The sequence below is a fragment of the Cryptomeria japonica genome, chromosome 1 (genome assembly GCF_030272615.1).
Source record: "Cryptomeria japonica chromosome 1, Sugi_1.0, whole genome shotgun sequence".
Classification (NCBI taxonomy): Eukaryota; Viridiplantae; Streptophyta; class Pinopsida; order Cupressales; family Cupressaceae; genus Cryptomeria; species Cryptomeria japonica.
In genome coordinates, this window is record NC_081405.1 from 306,426,715 (window position 1) to 306,452,992 (window position 26,278).

Genomic DNA, 26,278 nt, shown 5'->3' on the forward strand with positions numbered 1-26,278 from the left:
TGCAAATGTTCTGTATTTATCATCTTCTTTTCAAGTGTGTAAAACTGTAGCTGTGCATCGTGTGTAGGTATGTTTCCATTCTAAAAATTCATTTTTAAAGTTATGAAAAGATTAGCCACAATTCAGAAATAATTCCTCATTGTTTCCTCTTTACATGTGAATGGTAGGTAAAAAGAATTGGTATAATATCATTAATTCAGCTCCTTCATGTCGTTCATTTGTTCCAAAAAATATGGTGGTTTATGCAGATATATACCTAGAATACAGACTCTACAACAGATTGATTTTTTTTGTGTGAATCTAATTGCCGAGTGCAATGCTGTCACCAACAAGAAGTCATCTTCATGGGTACAGTCTGCAAACAGCGAGCATGCAGCATCAAATATATCTGGAAATTCATCTTCTACCAGCTCAACATCGGTAGCTTTTGCCTCTGAAGCTCTTGTAAAGTCCTTGAATTATGTTCGTGCTCTGGTTTCAAAGCACATTCCAAAACATTCTTTTCAGTCACCACTATTTGCTGCAAACTCCCATACTTCTTCAAAACGATATTCTCCAACACTGTCATCTTTGAGAAGTAGATCGTTTGGTTCCCAACTAAGTCCAGGTGGCATTGCAGGCAGGGGTTCGCCTGAGATTGAAGAGGCTGCAAAGTCAGCTATAATGAACATTGTAGGTTTGGAAACAATTGATGAGGAGGATCTTAATTATATCGCACTTGATGTATTCAAATCACAGTGGATCAGGGGCAAGCATCAGCAAAGTTGGACCCCATCTCCTGTTATGACAGACAGGTATTTCTTGAATTATTTGGATTGGCTTACTTTCTCTTAAGGCGGGTTATATATATCTGCAGCATGATGTGATGGATGCTGTCTCTAACTGGTTTTATGGAGTCAACCTCTGTTGGGGTTTCAAAATGGATATTTATCATGGATTGCCTGTTTCGTTCTTTTCAATTTTAGTACCTTTGGATTATTTGTAACTGGTTTTAAAATGGTTTTCTAGTAACAAGTTAGATTTCCAAATCTTTTTTTAAGCAACATTTGAATAATTTACTAAACTGTTTTGTCGAAGGCAGTGGGGGTATAGCACGCCCACAAATAGACAGCAAATATGATATACTGGAACGTGGAGCTGCAGCATTGCTAATGAAGGGTCAACTAGGGAAAACAACAGACAGGAGAACAAGTCCTGGCTTCCTTACCGAGCAACTCTTGCAACCTTCTACATTGACAACTGTTACTGACACAGCATCTGCCCGGTCACATCTGAGATCTATAGCAGCTTCTAAACGCATCAAAACAGGCACACATCAAATCTGGTTAGTTTCCTTCTGTAGCAATCATCTGTCTTTTAATACACTTCCACAGATTGTATGCACATTCACACTAACATATGCACATGGATGTACTGATGTGTATGCATACACAACGATTCGGGCATTTATATTGCCTCACATTCTTGTGAGTGGAAGATTCACAATTGACCTGTATATATGACATTCTGCCTTCATTTCAATCTTATTTATCTTTCATTTTGGATCATCTAATTCTTTTCTTTTGTGGATCAACTGAAATTGTCTAGAAATGCAAATTAATTCATCTGGTTTTCAGCTATATATGGATTTATACCTAGATTATAAATATCTGAAACATTTTGTTGATTTTTGTAACTATTGTTTAGAAGATCTTTGCAAGCTTTTAAATGATTGAATTGTATAAATAATTATGCTTCTATTAAATCTAAATAAAGGGTTTCATGGCACACTTGAGACAATTCAGAGCTCACCATACTTGATCCATAAGCTAATGCACATTAGTCAATTCAAGCATTGAATATTCTATTTATAACAATAGGGCTGCTTTGTAACTTAAGTAGTTGGCGTCCAATGCTTCTATGGAAAACCAGTTCCAACATATTAGCGTTACTCTATATAAAGCCCATGCAGTTCTAAATAATTTCATTATCAAGAGAGATTATAATGAAAACTGAAAGTCACAATGTTCAAGTTGAAAGTTACTGCTCTTGGTCACTGATGTGAGAGGATGGTCACTTAGTAAAGACCACAAGGAGAAGCTCCAAACTTGCAGACTAGATTTCTAAAATCTAATTTCAGGTTTTGGAACTTCCAAGACTACTTGTTGTGATGGGTAATCATTTTCTGATGTTTACAAACTATTGCTTGTCTTCCAATTACATACGTTTTTGATAAGCTTTTAGAGAAGTTCCCGAGTTGCTGCCATTGGTAGGAAAATGTTCTCAACTGTGATGCTTGTTGTCTAGTTCAATAGATTTCTCTGGATTTGGAGACATATTAACTTGGATCAGTGTTCCACAAAAACACATTCCCCCCTCCCAGGCCCAAGTCCCCCCGTCCCCGAAACTTTTTCCCTTTGTTCCCCCGTCCCCGAAGCCCGTCCCCGCGTCCACCCGTCTCCCCGTCCCCAACGGCCATGGAACACTGACTTGGATGGATTCTCTTTCACTACATATCCCTGGTAATGGCACTAGAAGAATTTTTTATCGGATAGTAGTTTTAAATGATTTAAACAGTCCAAGTGTATTGGAAGATTCAGTTCAGTGATAGATTGTTAGAATTTGAATGTTGCCCGAGTTAGGTTCTCCTGTTATATATAAGTGGGGATGATCAGAGTATGGGAAGTGTATTGATTGAAAAATACTGGCTGGCTGCTGTAGACCATTGAAAGAGTTTAAATGTCAATCTTGTACACAACTATGCAAGGATTTTTTCAAGTCTATAATATGGGTTTCTGTTCATGAGATATCTTCTATGGGATTATAAATTTATAAGATACCTAGACCCTAATTTTCTCCGCTACAAATGCTGCCATCTTAACTTGTGCCCATTGAGTGATTTTCATGTTGAAATCAGAATCTAAAGCAAATAATTGTAAGCAGCATGAGTATCTCATCAACTTCATCTATGAATGGTTGGCATGGAGATTAGCCTCAAATCACCCTGTGGATCACTGTGTAAAATAGTAAAATAATCTAGACCTCAATCATTGAGCCCCTAAACAGGAGAAATAATGTTACTTTCTTTTGAGATCTAAAACTCACAAAAATCCCTGCTGCTATGAAAGGGGTTACAGGAGTTCTTGCAAACCTGGTAAACACACTGTAGGAGTCTCTTCTGGCTGCGCCTGCTGCTCACCAGCTAAGACTTGAGCCTTTGGCTTAGACTTTTCTTGAAAGCTTTATTGTGGGATGCATTTTGTTCGCCCATTGTCAGCAATTGATTCTTCCTTTTTGCCAACTGCTGATCTTGCCTTCTTCTCTGCAGCTGCTGCACCCTTTCTCAGTTGGCAAAAATATTTATTATCGAGCTGATAGGGATCTGAGGCGTTCAAAGTATCAGGCCTTCCACCTCCTACAATATCATCTGCTTCTGCAATTTCTTCACCTCCCACTTCATCGCTCTCAGATACCTTCACACTCAATAATCCCTGCTGTAGCTACTACTTTTATTAATTGATCATTAGTGTTTCTATTATTGTGAGGGTTGGTCTTATGTGCAAATAGCAATAGATTATTTGGAAAACTTAATAGAAGCAAAAAATGTTTCTATTATGATCTACGTTAAAAGTAACCTTAAATGGTTGCCCTTCCTATTTATTTTTGTTTTCTTTAGATGAGCTAAAAATAATGCTTTAAAAGAAAGAAAAATATGGGATTAAAATAAATAGTAAACAATCTTATTTTTACCTAAAAACTTTATTGAAGGTAGATTTAATCACCAGGAAACATCAGTTACTTTTTTGATTTTTTTTGGTTTTCTACATGGGTTAACCATTCAACTTAAATTTGATAGGTAAGCTGTAATGTTAGTTTTGGCTTTTGGGTGCCGCCATTTATAAATAGACTTTCATGCATGGAAATTGGTAAATGTAGATTATTTTAACTAGGAAAGGCTTGTCTATTTGAGTTTAGCCAATCAAACTTTGGAAAGTTCTGTTCAGCTTCTGAGGATTTTAGAAGCTTTTAGGTAGGGGAGAAGGGAGATTAGGTTGATTCTTTTCACAGGTTAAGGAAGAAAAGATAGAAAAAGGAAGAGTAAGAATAATTTATGACAAGCAAAGCAAAAAGGAACACAACAAGTATCTTCCAAATTGCCTACACATTTCTATTGAACAGGTTAGTGGATCATCTTTGAATTGTGTGTTAGCTTTAAGGGTGATATGCAATTTTTTGATGCCAAATAAGCAAATTGATGGGAATCATTGATTATTCTTGGAATCTGGGTAAATGTATGTTTATTTGCAACTTAATGAAGTTCAACCATCAAAATATAAGCCTACCTCGTGTTCTAGGTTTATATTTTAAAGAAAAGTTTCACGTGTTTGTCAAATAGACATTGATCACTTTTTTATCAGAACACCCATGGGTTGTTACATTGTCAGACTGCTACTTTTTGTGAAAAACCACTAATTGCAACTTTTTTTTTTGAAAATTTGCAGTTTGTGAAGACAACACACGCTTATACTGAGGGGGGGGGGCAGTGAATCAGTATAAGACTAACTAACTTTTTCAATTTATAATTTTAGCAATCTTAGAGCAATAAACAAAAAAGGAACACAAGTTGCACACATGATTTACGTGGAAACCCTAGTGGGAGAAAACCATGGGAAATTGTTGCTTTTGTAAAGAACTTCTTACAACTTTGTAGGTAGCAACCTGTAGGAGACACCAATCTCATTATCACTGGACACTGTTGGAATTTTTGTCATTGATGTCAAGGTTTATTTAAGGTTTAATTGAGCTGCTTGCCTTCTTGGTTGAGCTGTCTACATGTCTGCTTGGCTGAGCAGCTTGAGCTGCTTGTATGCCTGCTGGAGCTGCTTAGTTGCTTGGTTGAGCAGTGTGTGTGTCTGTGTCAGCAGTGCGAGTGCCCACTTGTCATTTTGTCAGCTGCTATTTCAAATCTTATGCCATCTCATGTTTGCTTTTCATCAAGTCGTCTTTTTAAGAAAGGGCTGATTGACTTTTGAAAGGATATTATATTCTTAAAGGCTGGACGTGTGTGTTTCTTGTGGTGTTAATTGTTTTCTACAGCACATTCGTATGGAATGAACTGGAATTGTAGAAACCGTTTTGTGGGAATGATGCCTTGGACTGGTGTGGCCATGTGGATTTTGAATTTGCCACTGGATACAAAAAGTAAATGAAATGGTGCTATTAATTGTGTATGCATTACAAAACAAGGACATGCAGAGCATATAGTAATAAAATCACAGAGCTATATTTGGGCAGCTGTTTAAGTCAGAAACCTTATTGAATTTTTGGATTATGGATGTTTATGAGAGAGAGTGTGTGAAATAATCTTTTTCAATAAAAATTAGGATCTGAAAAGAACATATAGCTTATGGCAGCAAGTTAAAGAGACATGGAAAACAAGTGCATTGAAGTTAAAAAATTCATTAGGTCTGGCAGCTGTTTTTAAATTGAAAATTTTCCTCTCGTGTGTGTGTGTGTTTTTTTTAAATTTGCTTGTGTGGGTTCATGCGAATCTTTTCTCCACTATTCTTATGGTTTTGTGAAGAGAGTCGGGCATGTTTGAATTGATGGCATGATGGAGTCGGGGCTTTTAATATATGGAAACTGGATGGAGTCATTGATTGAGATCGTTTTTTCTTACTTGTGTTTTTTTTCAGGTGCCACATGGGAGATGCAAGGTTCTTTTTTGAATTGATTAATTTTCTTTTGCTCTGCTGAGCAGGTTGTGCAAATATTTTGAAGAGCTGCCATTTGTTAAAATAATATTAATATCTTCTATAACGGTCATCTTCTATTTTTAGCAGTCATCTTAGTTGTCGACTTAATTAGCTATTTAGCTTTTTAGTCGACTTATTTAGCTTGTTAAGTTAGCTTTTTTATTATGTAATTAGCTTTTACGCTTAATTTAGCGTTTAGCTCTTTAATCTTTTACTTTAACGTTATGTTCTAATTATAGAACATCGTCTTGTAACCTCTATATATACTTGTGTATATTGTTCAATGTAATCATTCGATTATTGAATCATTCATTCAATTTATTTTTCATGGTATCAGAGTGGGTCGATGGGATTCTTTTAAGTTTGACGAATTTTTTAATAAAAATTCATGGCCTTCTTTTTGGAATATTTTCCAGATTACGATTTTGCTTTTTTGAAGGCTTTTTGAGGGTTTTGAGGGTTTTGGGTTAGTGGGCGAAGTTCTTTGTGGTGGGTAGCAGTTCATGTTTATTTTAGGGTTCTGGAGATTTTCGAGCTTGCAACCTGGAGGTTTTTTTTTGTAGATTGAAAATTTATCTAGGATTTCTGCAATTTTTCGACTAAGGTTTGACCCTTCAGTTCAAGTCAAAATTTTATTTTGGTTGTATATTCTTGGTGGGTTTTTCGAGACCTCAACTGGGTCGTCGTCAGATTTTTCTAGGTGCATTGTTTTCGGTGCCTTGATTTTTGAGTTGTCGGATCTGCATTTTGATTTCAGATTCTTGGTGGGTTTTTCGAGAGCTTCTATGGCTTGGTCTCAGATTTTTCTGGGTGCCTCGTTTTCCGTGCCTCAAATTTTGTGCCAGCGAATTTGCCTTGGAATTTAAAAACAGTTTGCAATTTTTGTTAATTTTGTGGACGTTGGGAATTTTGCTATCTTTTGGACACCATTTATGCTATTTTAAGTTTGCAAAAAATTTTAATTTCTGGGTTTCTTCCAAACCTTGGAATTTGTGCCAGAATTCTCTTATAGGGTTTCAGTTTTTCCAGCAGCTTCTTCTTTTCTGATTTTTTTAAAAGTCAGATTCTTTTGTCTCTTGCTTTCACTTAGTTGACCTTGATCAACCTCGATTTCCGTGATGGCATCATTAACCAACATCATGTTGGAACACAGTCAGAAGTTCAACGACCGCAACTACAACACCTGGAAACAGCGTATGCTTACCATCTTTCAGTATCATTGCTTTGATCAGCTTGTTTTGGGCAACGAATCTCGTCCTATAACAACAGGTGATGATCAAGACAAACATGATGTGAAGAATCGAGAGGCTGTCATGCTTATCAAACTCTCTGTCACAGATGATCAACTCCCACAGGTGCCTTCAGGTAAAACAACAAAAGAGATCTAGGATCTCTTGAAGGATCTTCATGAAACGTTCGACAAGAGCATTTCATGGATACTCTCAATATCTCATCTACTAGTGTTGATCTAAAGTTTCCTGATCTCTACAATAAGCTTCTACAACAGGATCGATGGAAGCAACAATTTGGAAGCAACGCTAGTTCGTCCATTGAACAAGCCTTCACAGCTGAAGTTTTGGATAAGAACAAGGGTAAAGGTCAGTCCTTCCAGCAGAAGGGGCAAGGTCAATATACGCAGTCTTCGAAGAAGAAAAGTGTACAGTGTAACTACTGTCACCAGTTTGGCCATATGAAGAAAGATTGCAGGAAATTGTTGGCATCCGTGCAATCTAGGCTGGGAGGGTCCCAGGAATAAGAGAAGGCTCATGTTGCAGAGCATTCTGGAGAGAAGGAGTCAACCTTTTATGCTTTGTGATAAGCAAATTTCTTGTTTGGTTGGTTTTCACATTTTTTTTTCGTCAAAAATTGTTCGCAGGGTTTCAAATTTTTTCCTTAAAAATTATTATTTGTCATCCGCAAAGCTTGCGTGGGATTTCTAGGTTTTCACGATTTTTTTTTTCAAAAATTGTTTGCTGGTTTTTACGATTTTTTCCTCAAAAATCATCTGTAATACGCGAAGTTCATGTGGGATTTGTGATTTGTGAAGTTCTCTGGTTTTGATCGATTTTTCTCCTCAAAAATCGAGCTTTGATGCAGTCAGTTTGGGTCGCACCTGCCAGGGCGAACATCTGTAACCGTGGTATCTTGCAGTCAGTTTTGGAGTTGGTACTCTTCTGCAAAAGGGTTTGCTGATTTTTTCCTCAAAATCATTGTTTCAGGCTTCAGTAATTCGTGTGTGCCAGATCTCTAATTCGCGTGTGAAGGCTACATTAGCTTGGATGGCTTTTGGTACTCTTGGTCATTTATATTCTGCAGATCCTGGGAGGGTCTCCGTAGCAGCAGATGGTCTTTGCATTTGTGATCATAACACCTGCAGTGTCTTCTGTAGGGTATTGAGTACGATGACCATTAGGGAGGGTGTTAAAATAATATTAATATCTTCTATAATGGTCATCTTCTATTTTTAGCAGTCATCTTAGTTGTCGACTTATTTAGCTATTTAGCTTGTTAAGTTAGCTTTTTATTATGTAATTAGCTTTTAAGCTTAATTTAGCTTTTACGCTTAATTTAGCGTTTAGCTCTTTAATCTTTTACTTTAACATTATGTTCTAATTATAGAACATCGTCTTGTAACCTCTATATATACGTGTTTATATCGTTCAATGTAATCATCCGATTATTGAATCATTCATTCAATTTATTTTTCACCATTAATGGTTCTTCTGCAAATACAGAGTTATTTTGAAAAATATTATCGGGGGTGCTTTAAAAACAAGAAGGGTGCATCGAATTTGTTCTGCTATTTTTTCGAACTTCTTGGAGGTGGCTGTTGACTTCTTATGAATAGACATGGTCAGGAAAAGTGTTGACTCTGTAAGTTATATATTTGAGTGGGAATGTTATTGTGTTTGGTTGTGGTGAAGTTTTTTTTAACAGCTGATTGAAGTTTGGATATCTTCTAGAGAGTGCTGAACGGACATGATGGGGACTACGATATAGTGTGTGAAGTGTTCTTTTTGAATTTTTTTCTAGAAAGTAATGGACAAGACAATGATCATCGAGATATATATGAAAATCTGAAGAAACATTTTTCTGTGAATACAGAGGATGCTATCGGATTTGTAGTTTGTTTTCAATTTTAGTGATCTTGTGAATCTGCAAGAGTGGAGTGTTTTGTCATTTCAAGAAGACTGGTTCAATTTGTTTCATATCCACCATTGAAGAAATTTATTTCAGGTTGCAGCAGAGTGAATAATAATATACTTTTGAGCAGTTTTAATCAGATAGAATTAAAAATGTTTTTGAAAGGTTGAAGTTGGTGCTTTGAAAGGGTTGGTGCCATTTGTGAGTTGAAGCTCACTTTTGTATTTTGGGTTGGTGCCCATTTGTTGGGATTAATAAGAGCTTGTTAATGCCACCGTGGTTTTATTACCCAAAAGGGTTTTCCAGGAGAAATTCTAGTGTCTGTCTCTCTCTGACTTATTTCTCATGTTTTATGTTTGTCTTTGTGGTTTTAAGTTTTAATTTCTTCAAATACTGATTCACCCCCCCCTCCTTGTATTTGCTGTGTGTTTCTCAATTCATAATTTTAGCAATCTTAGAGCAATCAACAAAGCATCAACAAAAAGGAGCACAAGTTGCACGCATGATTTATGTGGAAACCCTAGTGGGAGAAAACCACGGCAAATTATTGCTTTTGTAAAGAACTTCTTACAACTTTATAGGCACCAACCTCTAGGGGACACCGATCGCCTTATCACTGGACACCAATCCAGTAAGAGACTCCGATCTCTTTGAGTGACAGGAACCAACCTCTTGATATCACAAGTAGAAGGTACCGACCTTTGAAATGTAGTAAAATAGTAATTTTGATCCACATCCATACCCTAAGTGCATAGGAGATTGATCCATGTGCAAGTTGGCACTCATCCAAGATGATGGACTTCTCCAAGAAGTGTGGAGTGCTCCCAAAATGTCAGATCTGCATACTGATGGTACTGTTATACTCATCCGGGCTCTAGACACTCTCTACCATTGTCAAAATACTTTCCCCATAATGTTCTGACTCTAAGAAAGTTGGAGGTTTTCAAGGATGTTGAAATGGATTAAAAAGGGACATTATAGTCAATACCTCCCAACTGTTTGGGAACTTCAGGTTCACCCCGCTAAACTAAGAGATAGCCTCCATGTTCAAACACAACAGACAAGATTGGCCACATACAAAAACACTTCAACGATGGTTTTCTGATATGCATGATGAACCACGAGTAAACACAACAAGAAGGAAGTTGAAGGAATCTTAGGACAAGGAGTGGCTTTCCCACCTCCCGAATTTGCAAAGTAAGCTGGGATCAATTGTACCTATGATCTCAAACAGTGAGTGCTATAATGGGCACACTTTTCTAATGCAATACCCCCTATTTTAGACACTCTTTTGGTTGTTGGTTTGTTGACAACCTTTTCCAAGAATTATGTAATGCGTAACTTAATCTTGTGTTCATTATTGCTATACAAAGCAACCTATTTCTGGCATTATGTAATGCATAACTTAATCATGTATTTCTCATTATCATACAGCACAAACTATTCCAGGCATTAAGTATTGTATAGCCAAAACCATCCACTCCAAGCCATAGCTTTCTAATAATTTCTATGACACATAATAAGGCCACTAACTTATGCAAGTAGCCCTTAGAAGGAAGAAAAATATGTTCTAACACATGGCACACATTTGAAGACAACAACACATCAATTCTATTGCAAAACTCATGCTTCAACAAAATTATTTTAATTCAAAATTTCAGATTCCAAATCATAATTCAAGATTTTCTGAAATTTTCCAATTATCTAGGTTCTACCATTGAGGAATCCTTCAATTTTTCACAAAATTTAAACCTGGAAAAATCTAAAAATTTCATTTATAAATTCTTGTCCAAATTCACCCAACAATATACAAAGTCATATCTGCATCTGGGTGCAAAACTTTTCCAAAATTTTAAGATAAACTACAATTGAAATCTATATATTCTCATTGAAATTGGGTCATAATCTACCACCTGAACAAAAAAGAGCAGTCATATGCACCAAAGTTCCAAACAAACAACACTAATTCATGCATGAAGAATTTATAACACTTTGAATATCGATTTGTTTGTAAATAAACTAACATGAAAAATGCCTAACAAAGGAGTTGCAAGTAGGGTTTCTCATGTTTAGTTTCTGTTAAACTGCTGTTGTTTGGCTGCTTATTGTTTGTGCTCTATCCACAAGAAAAACTAATAATCTCTACCACCATTTGAGCTTTTTGCAATCAATCCTTCTGCCCTAATGGATGCCAGTGTCTTATAAATCATTTTCATTTCTTTTGCTCTCTAAGTTTCTTTTCCGAGAAAGATGCATAATGAAAAAAAAGCACTATTGCAATATAAGGTAACTTAAAAACAAAAACTCTCTTTTTCTCTCTCTTTTTAAAAATTGTTTCCAACCCAAGCTAGATACCACCAAATAGACATTTTTGACTTAAAGCAATATTTCCCAAAAAACTTATTAATCCCTTTTTGAATATATCAAGCAAATTGCACAAATGTAGCTGATTAAGAGAAAGCATATACAGGTCTATCACATAGGGGGATCGACAATTATGATTGATTTGGATATTGTTTTTATGGGTTTCAATATCACATTCAAGTCAAACATTACGTATACTTGCCTTATACATAACAATACCTGAAGCATAGTAAAATCTGTTAATTTTAACACTTTCAGATTGACATAACTTAGAATTTAGATTTAGTTTCTAATTAGTTTGTTTAACTGAAAGAAAATGACAACATAGAAATGAACAAATTGAGAGCAAGACACAGTTACCCTGGGAAAACCTCCTAGGAGGAAAAACCCAGCCAGAAAAGATCCTTAGATCTGATTATGGATTATAGTTATGTAATCATTACAACACTTATCTTATGTATTTGCAGGTTCAGATGTTGCTATCACAAGAGGTATGAGGTGACTGCCTTCAACAATCACTTGCTGTCATATGAAGGATAGATGCTGCTGCTCCCTTACCCTAGATTGTAGGCCTTCAAGGAATTCGCTGTGTATAACCTAGATGGCAGTCCTTCAAGCAGTTCGCTTCGTATACATAAATGGTAGTCCTTCCAGTAATTCGCTGTACATGTATGAATGGCAGACCTCCAATCAGTTCGCTGTGCATTCACTGAATTTTGCCAACACCTCAAGATGAATTTCGCACCTCCTAATGGTAGATGAAGGTTGCTGTAGTTGCAGATGACTGAAGTTCGCACTTAGGCAAGCATGAAGATTTTCGCATAAGATGAAGGAGCTAATTGACTTGAGTGAATAACAAATGAATCTTGATCTTTTATTTATATGGAGCGAACTCCTTAACTAGGTCAGCTTATCCAATAATTAAACTTTTAATTATTTCCTTTTAACTGCCTTGTTAATAGGGTTGGCCCTATTGGATAGCACGCTGAGAGTTTATTTGATATAGCGTGGGGGATAGGGCCACGTTGGAGGGAAGAGGGGCCAGCCCTTATTTGGGCGGATTCCAATGTTGCCCAAGGCAATATGAATCCGCCCTTCCCTAATTAATATCAACAAAATCAACCAGTCGAAATAAATATTCCACATTTTAATCATAACATTCAATTAAGACTTCATCATAATAATGCAATAAGACATGAGTTAATCATTTATTAAAGCAATAAAGAAAAATCACATAGTTAACCCAACTAGCATATCAGTTAAATGAAAACAGTGAGAGTAATAACCAAGCTAGTGGTCAAGATGTTTATGCTATAGGCAATGGTGGAGTGGCCCCACCAATGCTAATGAAATCTAATAGAGTTGTCCCACCGATGTTTTATGTGAATTGACAAAGATAGTGTAGTCCCACTGATGGCTTATGAATCAATATTTATTGTTGCAATGATTGTTTATTTATTGTTGAGGGATTTTACTGATTGTTGGGGTGACTGTTGGTTTGTTGTGACGTATTCTCACGATAATTCTTTTATTAACAAATTTGAGCAATGAGATGTTTTCAATATTTGTGACTTACACTTGTGATGTGTATTTGAAGTGACATGATTGTTGCAAACTTAAGATTAGAAATTTGGAATATCTTGAGGAGAGCTTGATTATACTTATGAGTATATGAACATGATGTGTGACGTGTGTAGAACGTCATATAGTGTAGTATTATTGTGATGTGATTGGTATAATGTGAGTTGTAAAGAGAAAGGTGAGCTTCAAAAGAAGTCTGGAATGTGCATATGTTAGCTATATTGATTGTTGTTAGGTTAAAAGAGGGTATGCATATCCTTTTTTGTTATGTTTATGTTCTATGCTTGTGATTTTATGTATGTATGCAAGGAAAAAAAAGTGTTGAAAATTTATGATTATTGTGAGGTTAGTTGGGGATTTATTGCGTTGGGTCATCACAATGCCTGTCTCACCTTCCAATGATCAGAGTAATTAATAGAGCTGTCAAAGCAGATATCATTAGTATGTTCATGTCATTTGGGTATGTTTCATACAGCTTTTCAGGCCTGAAATGGCTTTCTGCATTTTCATTTATTGAAATTTGCCAATGTCAACTTTGTTTGCCCTGATTATTACTTACTTAATTGGAACATGGCCTAACAAAACACCTTAGATGATTGAGAGCTTGAGGGTATGCTGTTACTGGTTACAAGTTGATATATACCAGCATATTTAGTGTTGCTCTATTTAGGAGGTGGAGACATAACAAATGTGTATCTTTTGTGCCCTATTTATGATGAAATGGAGATTTCATTGAAATTCACATCCACTGCATATTTAGTTACCATAATATAAGTTTGTTTCCCTTTATGAACTGCATGCAATTAATTTTAGACATCAGGATTTCAAGGGATATTTGACCTCAGGAAACCAGATTGATTACTTCCTTCTTTTCATCTATTTCAAATATTGTGGGTATTAAGTACTTTACGATTTGTAATAGATCTGCAAGAAAGAAAAGTCAATTCCTCCTCCTTGAGCAGCAACTAGGGCAGCTCAAACCTCCAATTCTCATCCTCAGTTTAGAGGATTAGCTACTCCTCAGCTTTCACAGCTCATGTTTCAGGGGGCAGATACATATTTCCAATATTTTCTCTACATTTAGAGTACTGTCTGCTGTGGATGTTAAGATAGTTAATGGGAGTACCTTTCTTCTTCTCATAGGATTGCTCTGCCAAAGCCTTCTTAGCCCTTGTTATTTTTATGAAGGAAGTATCACTCTCTTTGTCGGCCCTTTCTTGGCAATTCTCAAGAATGTTGGCCCTTATTGTGCACCTATTCTTGATGCAAAATAAGGTTAAGGTCTTGTTCTCCATTCACTCCCCTCAATTGGCTCAATTGGCTGTTCTCATTTTAGCACAGAACGTTGCTTTCATATCATTGTTTTGTAATACACGGATTTGCACAGAATGATGAATCTAGGTTATACATATTTGGGCCTCTTCTTTTCTTATTAGTCTCTTTCCATTTCTTAGATCTAGATTCAGATTGTCCCTTTTGCAAATGAGATTAGTTATTGTAATTTGCCAATACTTTTGAGTCCCTTTGACACACTTTGGTCATTTGTGAATGCCTATATATTTTTTTCTCTCTTCCTTACTATGTAGTTTATACATGACTAGAGTGGTTGGTTGTAGTATTTTCTGCATCACCTATTTTGTATTTCCTTTTGTTGCTCTCTGTTGGCTATTGATCTTATATGATTATTTTTATGAGTCCATTGTTTCCTTGTCACTGTTTGTCTTTACAATATTGCTAATCATGCAATACAAGTTCTGTTCGATCTTTGAGTTTTATGAGCAGCATGTTTTCAAGAAGAAATGAGATCAAATTAGAGGAAAAGAGATTATTTTCTCTTGCATTCTTACAGCAGATGGTCTATATGACTGCATATTAGTTTTGTACCAATCTCTTTAGAATCCTTGATCCTTTATATGATCATTTTCGTGAATGAATCCCATGATTAAGATGAATCAAATATTGATAATGACACAGTCTTAACTTTAAAGAAAAAGTTTCCAGACAAGTTGCAGTGTGATCAAAGACAAATCTTATGATACGTTGTCTTGACTTTGTTTAACCTGTAACAAATCCAACAATGAAATCATCAAAAAAGGAGGAAAAAACACCAAGACAACAACTAAGAAAGATAAAATAAAAACATTCCAAATTAAGATTCATCTTTCTTGAATTCTGTTATTAAATATTTGAATTACTTTCTAATGCTTACAGCTTTCTCATTTGTGATTATAGTAAAAAATTGATATTATTTTAGTATGCTTTGATGATTCCCCCTCACTCACCTCATTCACACTTTCACTGCTTCTACACTCATGGATCTGGTAACCTTTCATATTATCAATACACGTGCAAAAGATTCCCCCAGTTTTATATCTTTTCTTGTGCGAAAGTGTTTTTGGTACTAAAGTTTTTTAATCTTGAGCCAATAATGACTATTGAACTTGTCAGGTTGTCAGGGTTTGGACCTTTGTAATACTCTTATCCTTTGCACCTTTATATTTTAAAAAATCTAGACTAAAGTGAATGCGTGGCCAATTTTAGACAATGTCACATCACCATTTTGATTGTTTCTCCCAAATCTGAAGCAATTTCTCATTAATAGTTGGTACTAAATAGAGGCTATAATGCTTTGCAGGGAGGATGTGCCTGTGAACACTTGGCGTCGCCGGCCACGCCCACTTTTTCATTACAGACATTACAGGTACTATGTTATAGCAATCTATGCAACAAAGTGAGCTCAAGTTGAATATCTCGTTTCTAGTTAGGTTGGTTAAAATTGGATAACGCAACATGCATATCTATATAGTATATTGTTTGTTTTGTGGAAGTCTTTTTCCACCAATTCTACACATATTTGTTGATGCCCTCCTTTGTTAAACCAATCTTAAAGATCTATACATCTGTACACTGTCCTTGACCATCAATGAAATTGAAAAAATGAAAGATATGTCTAATGGAAAATGTGTTGATTTGCATAAAACCTTGATGAAAATGCTGTTACCAAATGATGGAAATGATGATACTAATTGATAGAGCATACTTCCGATGGGTTCTATATTAAGATATTGAACTCAGCATTTTTATAGTGGATTTCTTTTTTCCAGTAGCAAGTATCATTTACTGTAATACTTCATTCCATGAAGTGAACATATTTCCTCTTGTTGACTTGAAAGTGATAAACTAGACCTACAAGAGTGGATTTAGTTTAGCTGCAATGAAGCTTTAGGGCAGCCTGTGTTTTGATTTTTGTTATTTAGGTATTATGCAAGTGAATTCTGTGAAAGAATGGAGCATGTAAGGTAAAATTTAGAATTTGAGGAATTAAGTTAAATGTAGCATAATAAGTGGTGCCTTCTAATCAATTTATCTAGCATGTGATGACAAATATTCAGTCCTTTTTTGTTTACTAGATGTTGACCTTCTTATCTATTTACCCAGCAATCTTCTGGAGTCTGAAAATAATACATTTTGAGATTATTTGATTCACATGATTTTCTTGTTAACTAAAAGGAATGCATCTAGACTTCTTGCAATTTGGCAACAGCAATTGTATAGAATTCCTACCTTATGTAGTTATTTAGTGATTATCATTATTCTTTTATTAAATATGGCTATCATTTAATGATTGTAAATTTTGAGCCATTTCAGGACAATTTGGTGAAGGACGTTTTGGGCCTTTTCCAGGTTTATTTTGGACTGTCTTTCAGATATTGAATCATGACAGTAATATGCATGGTGCTTTCAAGACGCTTAGGGCTGTTCTTCAGATTTATGAATAATGAATGTTTGAAAAATATAAAAACAGAAATTGTTTAATATATTTTAGTGCTTTTACATGTAAATATAGTTAATTATTATTTTTTCTGCTGGAATTTCCCCTGATTTTTTCTTATTGTGTTTTTGTATGCATTTGGCTTTGTGACATTTCAAATGGATATTGCTGAAGGTTGGCATGTGAGAAGTAGGCTTTGTAGATTGTTGAATGAGGAGAAGATGTAAATCTCAAAAATCTGAGCAAGCCTTTTTTAGCAATTTGTTATTGCAAAGTCAAGTTCTGGCTAAACAGTACCCGTTTTTTCTGTTGTATTTTAGGACAGTGAGCCAATTCAATGGACATAAGTCAGACATGCCAAATTTGTTATACTAAAATTTCGTTACAGCTGGCCAAATTAGAAACTTTTATAGTTTTCATATGGATTTCTCATGGCTGTCTTGCAGCAAACCATTTGAGAGAAAATGACAAGTAGGATGTGTTAGGAATATTACATCATTAGGTTTATTAGTGTGTCTTTAGGATATGTATAATAATTATTGTTAGTCTGTTTTAGTTTATTAATACCCATTAGCGTGTTTGTTATGGCTTGCCATATGCGAATAATTATATTGTAATCGGTTGGGATTGTATTATGAGTTGTTAGAGGTAGAACAACTTGTCTATATAAAGGGAGTTCGTTATATGAGGTTTCCTATGATATAGGATATAAAAACCCTACAAATATGTAATGTCATTGAATTGAAATTTGAAATAACATGGAAGAGAAGCGTAATATATTTATGTGTAAAATCTTCACTTTAGCTTCTACGAACTCTGCCCATTTTTCTTATGGCACGTGATTCTCATTCAGCTGAGAGTGTACATGTTATATTTATGTGACATTAATTTTATTGCTCCAAAAAAAGAAATAAACATGATGAAGTACACATATAGAGCCATAGTCATCAAATAGAAGATTGGAAGTACATCCATAGAGCAAAATCATAGAAGATTTAAAGTACACACATACAACAAAATCGTAATTTCTCCCAAGTTAGACATTTCCAACACTGAGGATATCGAAATGTATAAATAATTTTCACATTTTCAACTTGAACATATGATACGGAATGCAAAGGTTATGTCACTTGTTTATTGTTTTCTAACTATGTGTTTGGTATTTGTAGTAGTTGAGGCATATATATTGTTTTCTAACTACGTGTCTGGTATTTGTAGTAGTTGAGGCATATTTGCAAATAGCAATAGTGGCGTGGGTAGTCTGAGAGATGGTTTGGCATGTGCTTATTCTTACCTTGATGTGTCATGACAATGCATTAATTGATGATTCTAAATTACACAATTAAAAATTTGGCTTGCAACATGTTCTTTATGATGTTTCACATTTAAATTTAAAAATTTAAAAATAATTATATTCAGAAATGTGAAAATTTGTCCTCAATTAAGCATACAATCGAGCTAATCATTGAATATCTGATTTAGGATGATTTATGAAGAGTTTTCATGTGGTAGGTTTCTTTTTACCTTGTTTGTGAAGCACAGTCCTTTTAATCATGTTTGAGTTTTCTGTAGCTGATGATGTGACTATTAGTGTAAAACTTTTGGTGTCAAATCGATTTGACAATGCACGGCCCTTTAGTAACTTTGCTATCTTCAATGTGTAGAACAAAGCATCTAGAAAGATTTACATATTGTAGTTTCTTTGGCATGTGATATTTTGAATGGATTATTGACCTACAATGGTTTGGGCAGTGAACAGCAACCTTTGAGATTGAGTGCTGTTGAAGTTGAGGAGGTTATAGCAGCTGTTTGTTTGGAGGGATCTATAACAAGTAACAATACAGTGAGCTCTATGCCTTCATTGCCAAGTAATCAAGCTGGAAGGGTGACTGTGGAGACAGCTGATGTTGCAGCTAGTGTCCTCATCAAACTTGTTATTGACATGTATGTTTTAATATTCGGCATAGATATTGTTGAGAGCTCTTTAACCAATATGCACTTACATTTTCTTTAACCAATATGCACTTACATTGAGAGCTCAGATATATGCTTGGATAATGTGCACCATTGTGCTGAATTATTTACATCAATTGAAGTGTGGAGTTATTTTTGTGTGAATCCCTTTTGTCTTTTCCCTTTATTTTCAAGTGAGGGAGGGAATGGCTTTAAATATATGTAGAATACAACAAATTCATCATTTATACATCAAAGTAGACCACATTCACATGAGAAAATAAAATTGTTAACCCCCATTGTTTAATGATAGTTTGTAATTGTTGATGGCTAAAGATAATTTTTTTATCTCATAGTTGCTAAATTCAATTTAGATAATATATATTTCTGATTTTTAAATTTAAATTGCATAACATCAATGGTGAACAATAATGCGTAATGGTATATCTAACTGACATAACTTGTTGAGGTCTTCTTCGTAATCCATTCTTCCTTAAGCTTCATAATTGATTTTGATGTTATTTCTATCTGACTCATAATCATTTGCTAAAGTACAACTGCTCATGCCCACCTAATTGATACAGATGTCGGTAAATCACTCATCAATTTTAGCCATGGTTGTATTAGTTGCATACCAAGTTGCTGTCGTATACTATAAATTTGGCATATATGTGTGTGTGTAACACACATATGCACACATACATATACATATATACTTGTACACTAAGTCACAGAAATCGGCGATTTTCAAAGATGAGGGCCGATTTTTATCGAATTTCAAACTAATATGAAAAATTCGTTCAAATTCGACCAAAAAATTGGATGGCCATGATTTCATTTTTTTTATTAAAGTTAAAATTTTAAAAATGTTTTTCTAGGGTTTCCGAAAAGCGTTTAGGTTTTTTTTAAAGATTTTTCAGCGGATTCTCTATAAAGCGCTAATGCGGGTATGCTTTGTATCTGCAACTGTGGATAATTTATTAGAAGTATACATATATTTAAAAAATAAACAAAATATGTATGCAACACGTACACGTACACATACACATGCACATATACACAAGCACATAACTATATACTACCACACACACACACACGCGCGCGTGCGCGCATGCGCGCGTGCACGCACACACACACGCAAGCACAAAGACATGAACTACAGAACCTGGCTTATAACATATACAACCTTATGATAGATTTTATGCTAGGTTTATATTTAAGGTTATATATTTTATTATAAGTTCGGCTGTGTAGGTGTTTTCCCTCTGTATTAATACCCATTGAACAGTATTAATATACGTGTACCATTATTGAAGATATTATCCTTATCTCTTAAAAATATGCCGATATCAAATCTTCAAGAATTTCACATAAAAGACATTTTAGCCTTTTATAAGTGGCATACCTATTGGACGGTATATATCATTAACCATAGGAAAAGAGACCATTTTTATTTCTTCAATATATATTATATTGAATCCTTATGTCTTTCTGATAAAGGACATTGTTGGTCTTTTACAAGTAGCATCAGAGCCATTACTTTTGATAACATTAATTTTTATCTTCCTACTGGCTTATTGTCGATACAATTTTACATTCCATTGCCTACGGATAAAGAATATTTTTAAGTGCTATAAAAGATGTAAGTTAAGATTGACTACAGAATGTTTTAGAAGCCAAGTTACTGTTTTGATTCCCTAATCTAATATTGATTTTAAGATGTGAACATGGACATGAAACAAGAATTACAAAATGTAAATTGCTAAATCTGAAACACCTAAGCAATCAAGTGGAGATGAGCCTCAAGTGAACAAGTAGTTTTATACCAAGAAGACTATAATATAGATTGTTCTACTTGAATATGGATAGGTTTTAAGAAAAAAAGATGGTTTAGTTTGTTATTAAAAATCTGGGACCTCTATTTTCCTTCTGGCCATTACAATGCTGACATTGAAGTCAACTCCTTACAGACATCCGTCTTATGGTGAGAATTTCTTGGAACTTGATACTTTCTAATATCCACATCCAGCTGTGGTGCATCATTGACCACAAAAGGCAACAAAAAAAATTAAAATATTTCATTCAGACCAATATATCAATATTAATATCACTTGTAAAAGTGAGCCAAGTTCTTTGGTCTTACCAGCAGCAAAGGGTATTTGGCTCATTATTCAGATTTTAATTGAAGACCAAAATTTTTTCTGATGTAGTGAAAAGTGGTGTTCTCATTACCCAGGTTGAATTGTATCTGTAGCCTTAATCTCCTTGAGAGTAATGTGTACCATAAGCAGAGCTTGCAAATCACAAGAATGCTGCTTGTACCTAGCACTGTATTTACCACTTCAAATGGGAGACATCATCATTTCTACTGCTGCCAAATTTAGGTGATTTTAGATATTTAGATGCACCGCTTTTGCCTTTACAATGGCCATTTAGAGTCCACATTGGAGTGGATATCAGGGTCATTTCAAACTGAAAATCCAAGGCAGGAAGAAACTAATTCAAAACCAATAAATAACATCATCTCCTGCAAATTTCCATTAATCCAAAAAATAAAATTGTGGGACTGCAATAGGAAGATAGAAAAACTAGCTTTCCTCTTTAGAGGTACTATTAAGCATTACATGGCTTTCTTGTTTTCCCATCCTCACCACCTCACATCATCCGTCATCAATGAAAGCGGCTTAATATTACCATTTTCTTCATGAAAACTAATATTAATTTTTTTGGATATCCAACTGACTTTTTTATGTTGCTGATGGAGTGCATATTTATTACGTTAAGTAGGCCACAGAACTTAGTGGTTAAAATCTATGTTCACTTCCAAATAAGGAAATCCTTCATGGAAATGGTAGGTGGAGCTCATGCTTAACAGGACAGGTTTCAATCCAAGAAGTGAGGGGCCAGCATATTCAACCTGGTGTATGATTTCTGCTGCAATTTTATCAGCTACAGTGGACTGGCCCATTTTCTCTGCAGTATGGGCATGAAGAAGGTAAGAAGCATACATTTTATTTACTTTTCATCCTTATCTCTTTTTGTCAGAGCCTGGCATCACTTATTTGAAGCAGCTTCTGTCATTTTGCTCGTAGCTTTCTTCAGCTAATTCATCAAGCATGGTTACATAATCTTCAAGAATGCCTTCTCCAGAAAATATCATATCTTCGTATCACTTTAGCAGCATCTCAATGCAAGCTAACATAAAGCCAGATCACCTGGCTTCTACCACTTGTCAGCAGGTCAAGTCCTTGAGCTTTAAATCCTGAGGAACATTTTCATGACCACCAAGAAAGTGTACTTAAGAAACCAGAATTTTCCTCTTGGTTTTAGTAGCTTCCAGCATCCTCATGATGCTTGTTTCTGCCATCTCACTACCAGCTCAAGAAGGCATAGAGAATTTTCCTACCTCCAGATCCCTAGCATCCTTGATGTGATAGGATTCCAAGACATCACTAAGGAGATGGATTCAAAGCAACAAGGAAAGTTCGGTGTTGGTACCACGACAACCCTCAATAAACCACAACACAATTCTGGAAACAGATCTTACTGATCCAAAAGAGAGAGTTCCAAATTAAAATAAAGCTAGACCACCTCTCTCACAAGCCTCTATCCAAAAACTACATAAGCTGGGCTATGAAAAGAACTGCAGCATCAAGCAGAGAGGAGGCAACAAAGGTTTTTTGAGGGACAAAATAAATAGGGAGGAAGAAGTTTACACATTTTGTCAATTTTAGCTGCAAAGTTATCTGGATACCTTTGTATGTGTCTCTTGCTTTTGCCAAGATATTTTTTTTTTGATTGGTAAGTATCACATTTTATTGATTATAGAAAAAACCAGTACATCATCTTCATCAAAAACAGTGTTTTTATCAATCAGATCGATGACCCCATTGGCAGTTCCATACAAAAATATAATGCATATAGTCCTAGACCAAAACAACGAAACAGATAACCATATTGATCACATACCTGTTGTGACGTATTCACACATCACCCCATTGCAAATGGGGACCCCTTCCTTTTTCGCTTTGTGGGGTTTTGCTTTCTAGGTTTTAGAGTTTTGTCTATTAGCCTTTGCTTTTCGAGTGTCGCCAGGGGGATCACTAGGATGGCAGGCTCTGCTTGAGCCGAGGTGAGTCTTTGGGGCCTCAGAATTAGGGTTTCTTCGAGAGTCTTCCTTAGGGCCTGGTTTTGCTCTTGTTGCTAATTGTGTCTTGCTTGGTGAGTGAGTATCATCCTTGAAGGTCTGAGTTAGGTCGAGTTGGTGAGTGATGAAGTTTGGAATGTCATCCTGATCTTCAAATGCCTTGAAATTAGGCTAAGTCTGGAATGTCCTGATCCTGAAATTTGGCTAAGTCTGGAAAACTGAAAAATCCTCCAAAAACTAGATTTTGCAATATAACTCCTGGAGGTCCGAAACCACTCTCAAACATCCTGACAATATATATGGAATATAACTTAAAGTATAAGAAAGAAGAAAGATAAATATTTGTAGCTCTCAGTTCCTTTCTAATTTTGACTAAGTGTTGGTCTCTAAGGCACGATGGAAGATAAATTAGTATGTTTTTGCCTTGAGATGGAGTTGGATGGTTTTGAAGACCAAGATTTTAGCCTAAAAGAGAATTTCGCTCCTGACCCTTCCAAAGGGTCCAGAGCGAAATTCATTATATACTTCATTTGGTCCTTTGTTTTAGCTTGAAACCTTGCTCCTTTGATGAAGAATGATCTATATTTGCCTTCAGGAGAAAATTGAAGTTTGAAAAATGAACAATCAAGCCCAAATTGTGATTTTCGCTCCTGACCCTTCCAAAGGGTCTAGAGCGAAAATCCTCCTAAGGCTCATTTCCTCCCTAGTTTGACCAAATTTTGATTTGCAAGGCATCTTGAAGGGAAGAGTGGACATGTTTGGACGTTGGAAATGTTTGAAAGCTTTGAAAAAATGAAGGATTCTAGCCAAGAAGGTGAATTTCGCTCCTGACCCTTTCAAAGGGTCCAGAGCGAAATTCCTTGCAAGCCTATTTTTTGACCTTGCTTAGACCACAAACCTTGTTTCTTGGGTGAAGAATGACGTTTTGTTACCTTCCAGAGAAGATTGGAGTTGAAAAGATGAAGGATCAAGTCAAGAATGAGATTTTCGCTCTAGACCCTTAATCCTCCTAGACCTCATTTCTTTCCTTATTTGGCCAAATTTTGATGTCCAAGGTATGTTGAAAGAGAGAATGGGCATATTGAAACCCTTAAGGACGTTTGAAAGAGTTGAGGAATGAGTGTTTTAGCCAAGGAAGGAAATTTCGTTCCTGACCCTTCCAAAGGGTCCAGAGCGAAATTCCTTACAAGCCTATATTTTTTACCTTGCTTGAGCTTAAAACCTTGTTCCTAGGGCAAAGAGAGATAAGATCTTACCTTGCAATGAAGATTGAGTTTGAAAGAATGATGATTTTGGTTTGAAAAGTGAATTTCACTGTTGACCCTTCCAAAGGGTCCAGAGCGAAATTCCTAAAAACTTTTATTTTCTTAGCAAAATCAAGTCAAACTTGGGTTTCTATAACTTGGATGTGAGAGGAGAAGTGTTTTCTTGCCTTTTAAGGTGGATTCAAGTTGAAATGATGGAGGAGTGAGCCTAAAACAAGATTTTCGCTCTTGACCCTTCCAAAGGGTCCAGAGCGAAAATCCTAAAACCCATCATTTTCTCCAAAATTTGTGCCAAGCCATGCCTAGACTAAGGTGAGGGAAGCCCTTGAGATTGCCCTTGAATTGATTGTTGTCTCCAAAAATGATGATTTTGGGCCAGAGGAAGAAATTCGCTCCTGACCCTTCCAAAGGGTCTAGAGCGAAATTCTTCAAATCCCTCATTTTCTCCTTGGATCAAATCAAACTTTTGGTTTTTATGGCGTGGATGGGAGTGAGAAGGTGTGTCCTTGCCTTTTGAAGTTGATTGAGGTTGAAAGAACGAAGAAATGAGCTCAAAACAAGAAATTCGCTCCTGACCCTTCCAAAGGGTCCAGAGCGAATTTTCTCAAAACCTCTCTTTGCTATTAGCTTTGTGCTAGATCAAGTGTAGGCTAAGGTAAAATCAAGAAGGAGATGTCCCTAAGAGTGACTTCAAGTTGCTAGAAATCATTGAAGTTGAAGAAATGAGCTCAAAATGAGAATTTCGCTCCTGACCCTTCCAAAGGGTCCAGAGCGAATTTTCTCAAAACCACCTTTTTTCCCAATTAGTGAGTTTTGATGGGAGAGGTCCTTAGAAATAACTTTGACTTCTCAATGATTATCAAATGTGAAGGAATTGAGCCTAAAAAGTGATTTTCGCTCCTGACCCTTCCAAAGGGTCCAGAGCGAAAATCTTAAAAACCATCTTTTCTTCCAAAATTTGAGCAAAGTCAACCTGGACAAGGGTGAGAGAAGTCATTTGGATTGCCTTAGAGTGGATTTTAGTCACCAAGAATGCAAATTTTGAAGCCAAAATGAGAATTTCGCTCCTGACCCTTCCAAAGGGTCCAGAGCGAAATTCCTAGGATCACCCTTTTTTCCTTGCAAATCAAGTCAAGTTTTTGGTTTTTATGGCCTAGATAGGAGCGAGGCGATGTGTCCTTGATCTTGGAGGTGGATTGAAGTTGAAAGGATGGAGGAACATGCTCAAAACTTGAAAATCGCTCCTGACCCTTCCAAAGGGTCCAGGGCGAAAAACACTAAAACCATCCCTTTCTCCAAATTTTGTGCTAAGTCAAGCCTAGACTAGGGTGAGAGAAGCTATTTGGAATGCCTTGGAAAGATGTTTGACCATCAAAAGTGTGAATTTTGAGCTAGAATGAGAATTTCGCTCCTGACCCTTCCAAAGGGTCCAGAGCGAAATTCTGGATAGGTCCTGTCCTTGGCTAGTTTTTTGAGCGAATTCTCCTTTTTGGACCTTGTGAAGATCAAACCAATGTTGCCAAGTTGAGAAGTGGATTCAATATGAGGGAGTCCAGATGGAGTGAAGTGAAGAAAGTGAAATTTAGTGTGAATAGGCAAGTAAAAGGTGAATTTCGCTCCTAACCCTTCCAAAGGGTCTAGAGCGAAATTCTTCATCTACCTATTTCCTCCTTGTGTCAAGTCAAGACTAGGAGTCCTAAGGCGTAGTTGAGGTTGAAATGATGTTAATTTGCTCTGCAAGATGAATTGAAGTGAAGAAAATGAAGAGTTGTGACCTAAAAGGTGAATTTCGCTCCTGACCCTTCCAGAGGGTCCAGAGCGAAATTCCCAATTTCACTCAAATTGCTCATGATAGAGGACAAGGCTTGGATCCCTGGGCTCTGGAGGAAGGAAAACTAGTGTGTGCTCGCCTTGGAAGGTATTTTGGAGAGGAAACATGATAGATTTTGTCCTAAAAAGTGAATTTCGCTCTTGACCCTTCCAAAGGGTCTAGAGCGAAATTCTTAAAAGCCTCTCTTTTGCCCCAAATTTGCATCAAGATTGGTGTTGGTTGAGAATGAGGGCGTCCTTGGGCATGTATCTAAGCAGGTACAGTTGCAAAGTGAGAACAATTTGAGCCAGGAATGCTAATTTCGCTCCTGACCCTTCCAGAGGGTCCAGGGTGAAATTCTTATAGGGCCTGTCCTGGAAAGAATCTTGAACAAACTTCATTTTGATGTCTTCTTGTTGATGATTTAAGGAAGAAAATGCTATGTTAGAATAAATATATTATGTGTCCTTAATCATCTTTTGGTTTGTCTTGCAGTTGAAAGAAGAC

The 26,278-nt window shown here is 36.0% G+C and overlaps 1 protein-coding gene across 2 annotated transcripts in view; it reads left to right on the forward strand.

Moving 5' to 3' along the window:
- The window catches only part of LOC131026903 (uncharacterized), a 96,021-nt gene that overhangs the window by 24,373 nt on the left and 45,370 nt on the right, over positions 1–26,278 (forward strand). Inside the window, exons 2-6 of one of the 2 annotated variants that reach the window (XM_057956916.2) lie at positions 249–420; positions 620–794; positions 1,082–1,324; positions 15,460–15,525; positions 18,349–18,540. In XM_057956916.2, coding sequence (XP_057812899.2) covers positions 345–420; positions 620–794; positions 1,082–1,324; positions 15,460–15,525; positions 18,349–18,540 — 752 coding nt within the window. In that variant the 5' untranslated portion in view covers positions 249–344. Of the gene's footprint in view, positions 1–248; positions 795–1,081; positions 1,325–15,459; positions 15,526–18,348; positions 18,541–26,278 lie in introns of both variants that reach the window. The other variant, XM_057956915.2, reaches the window with a different exon arrangement.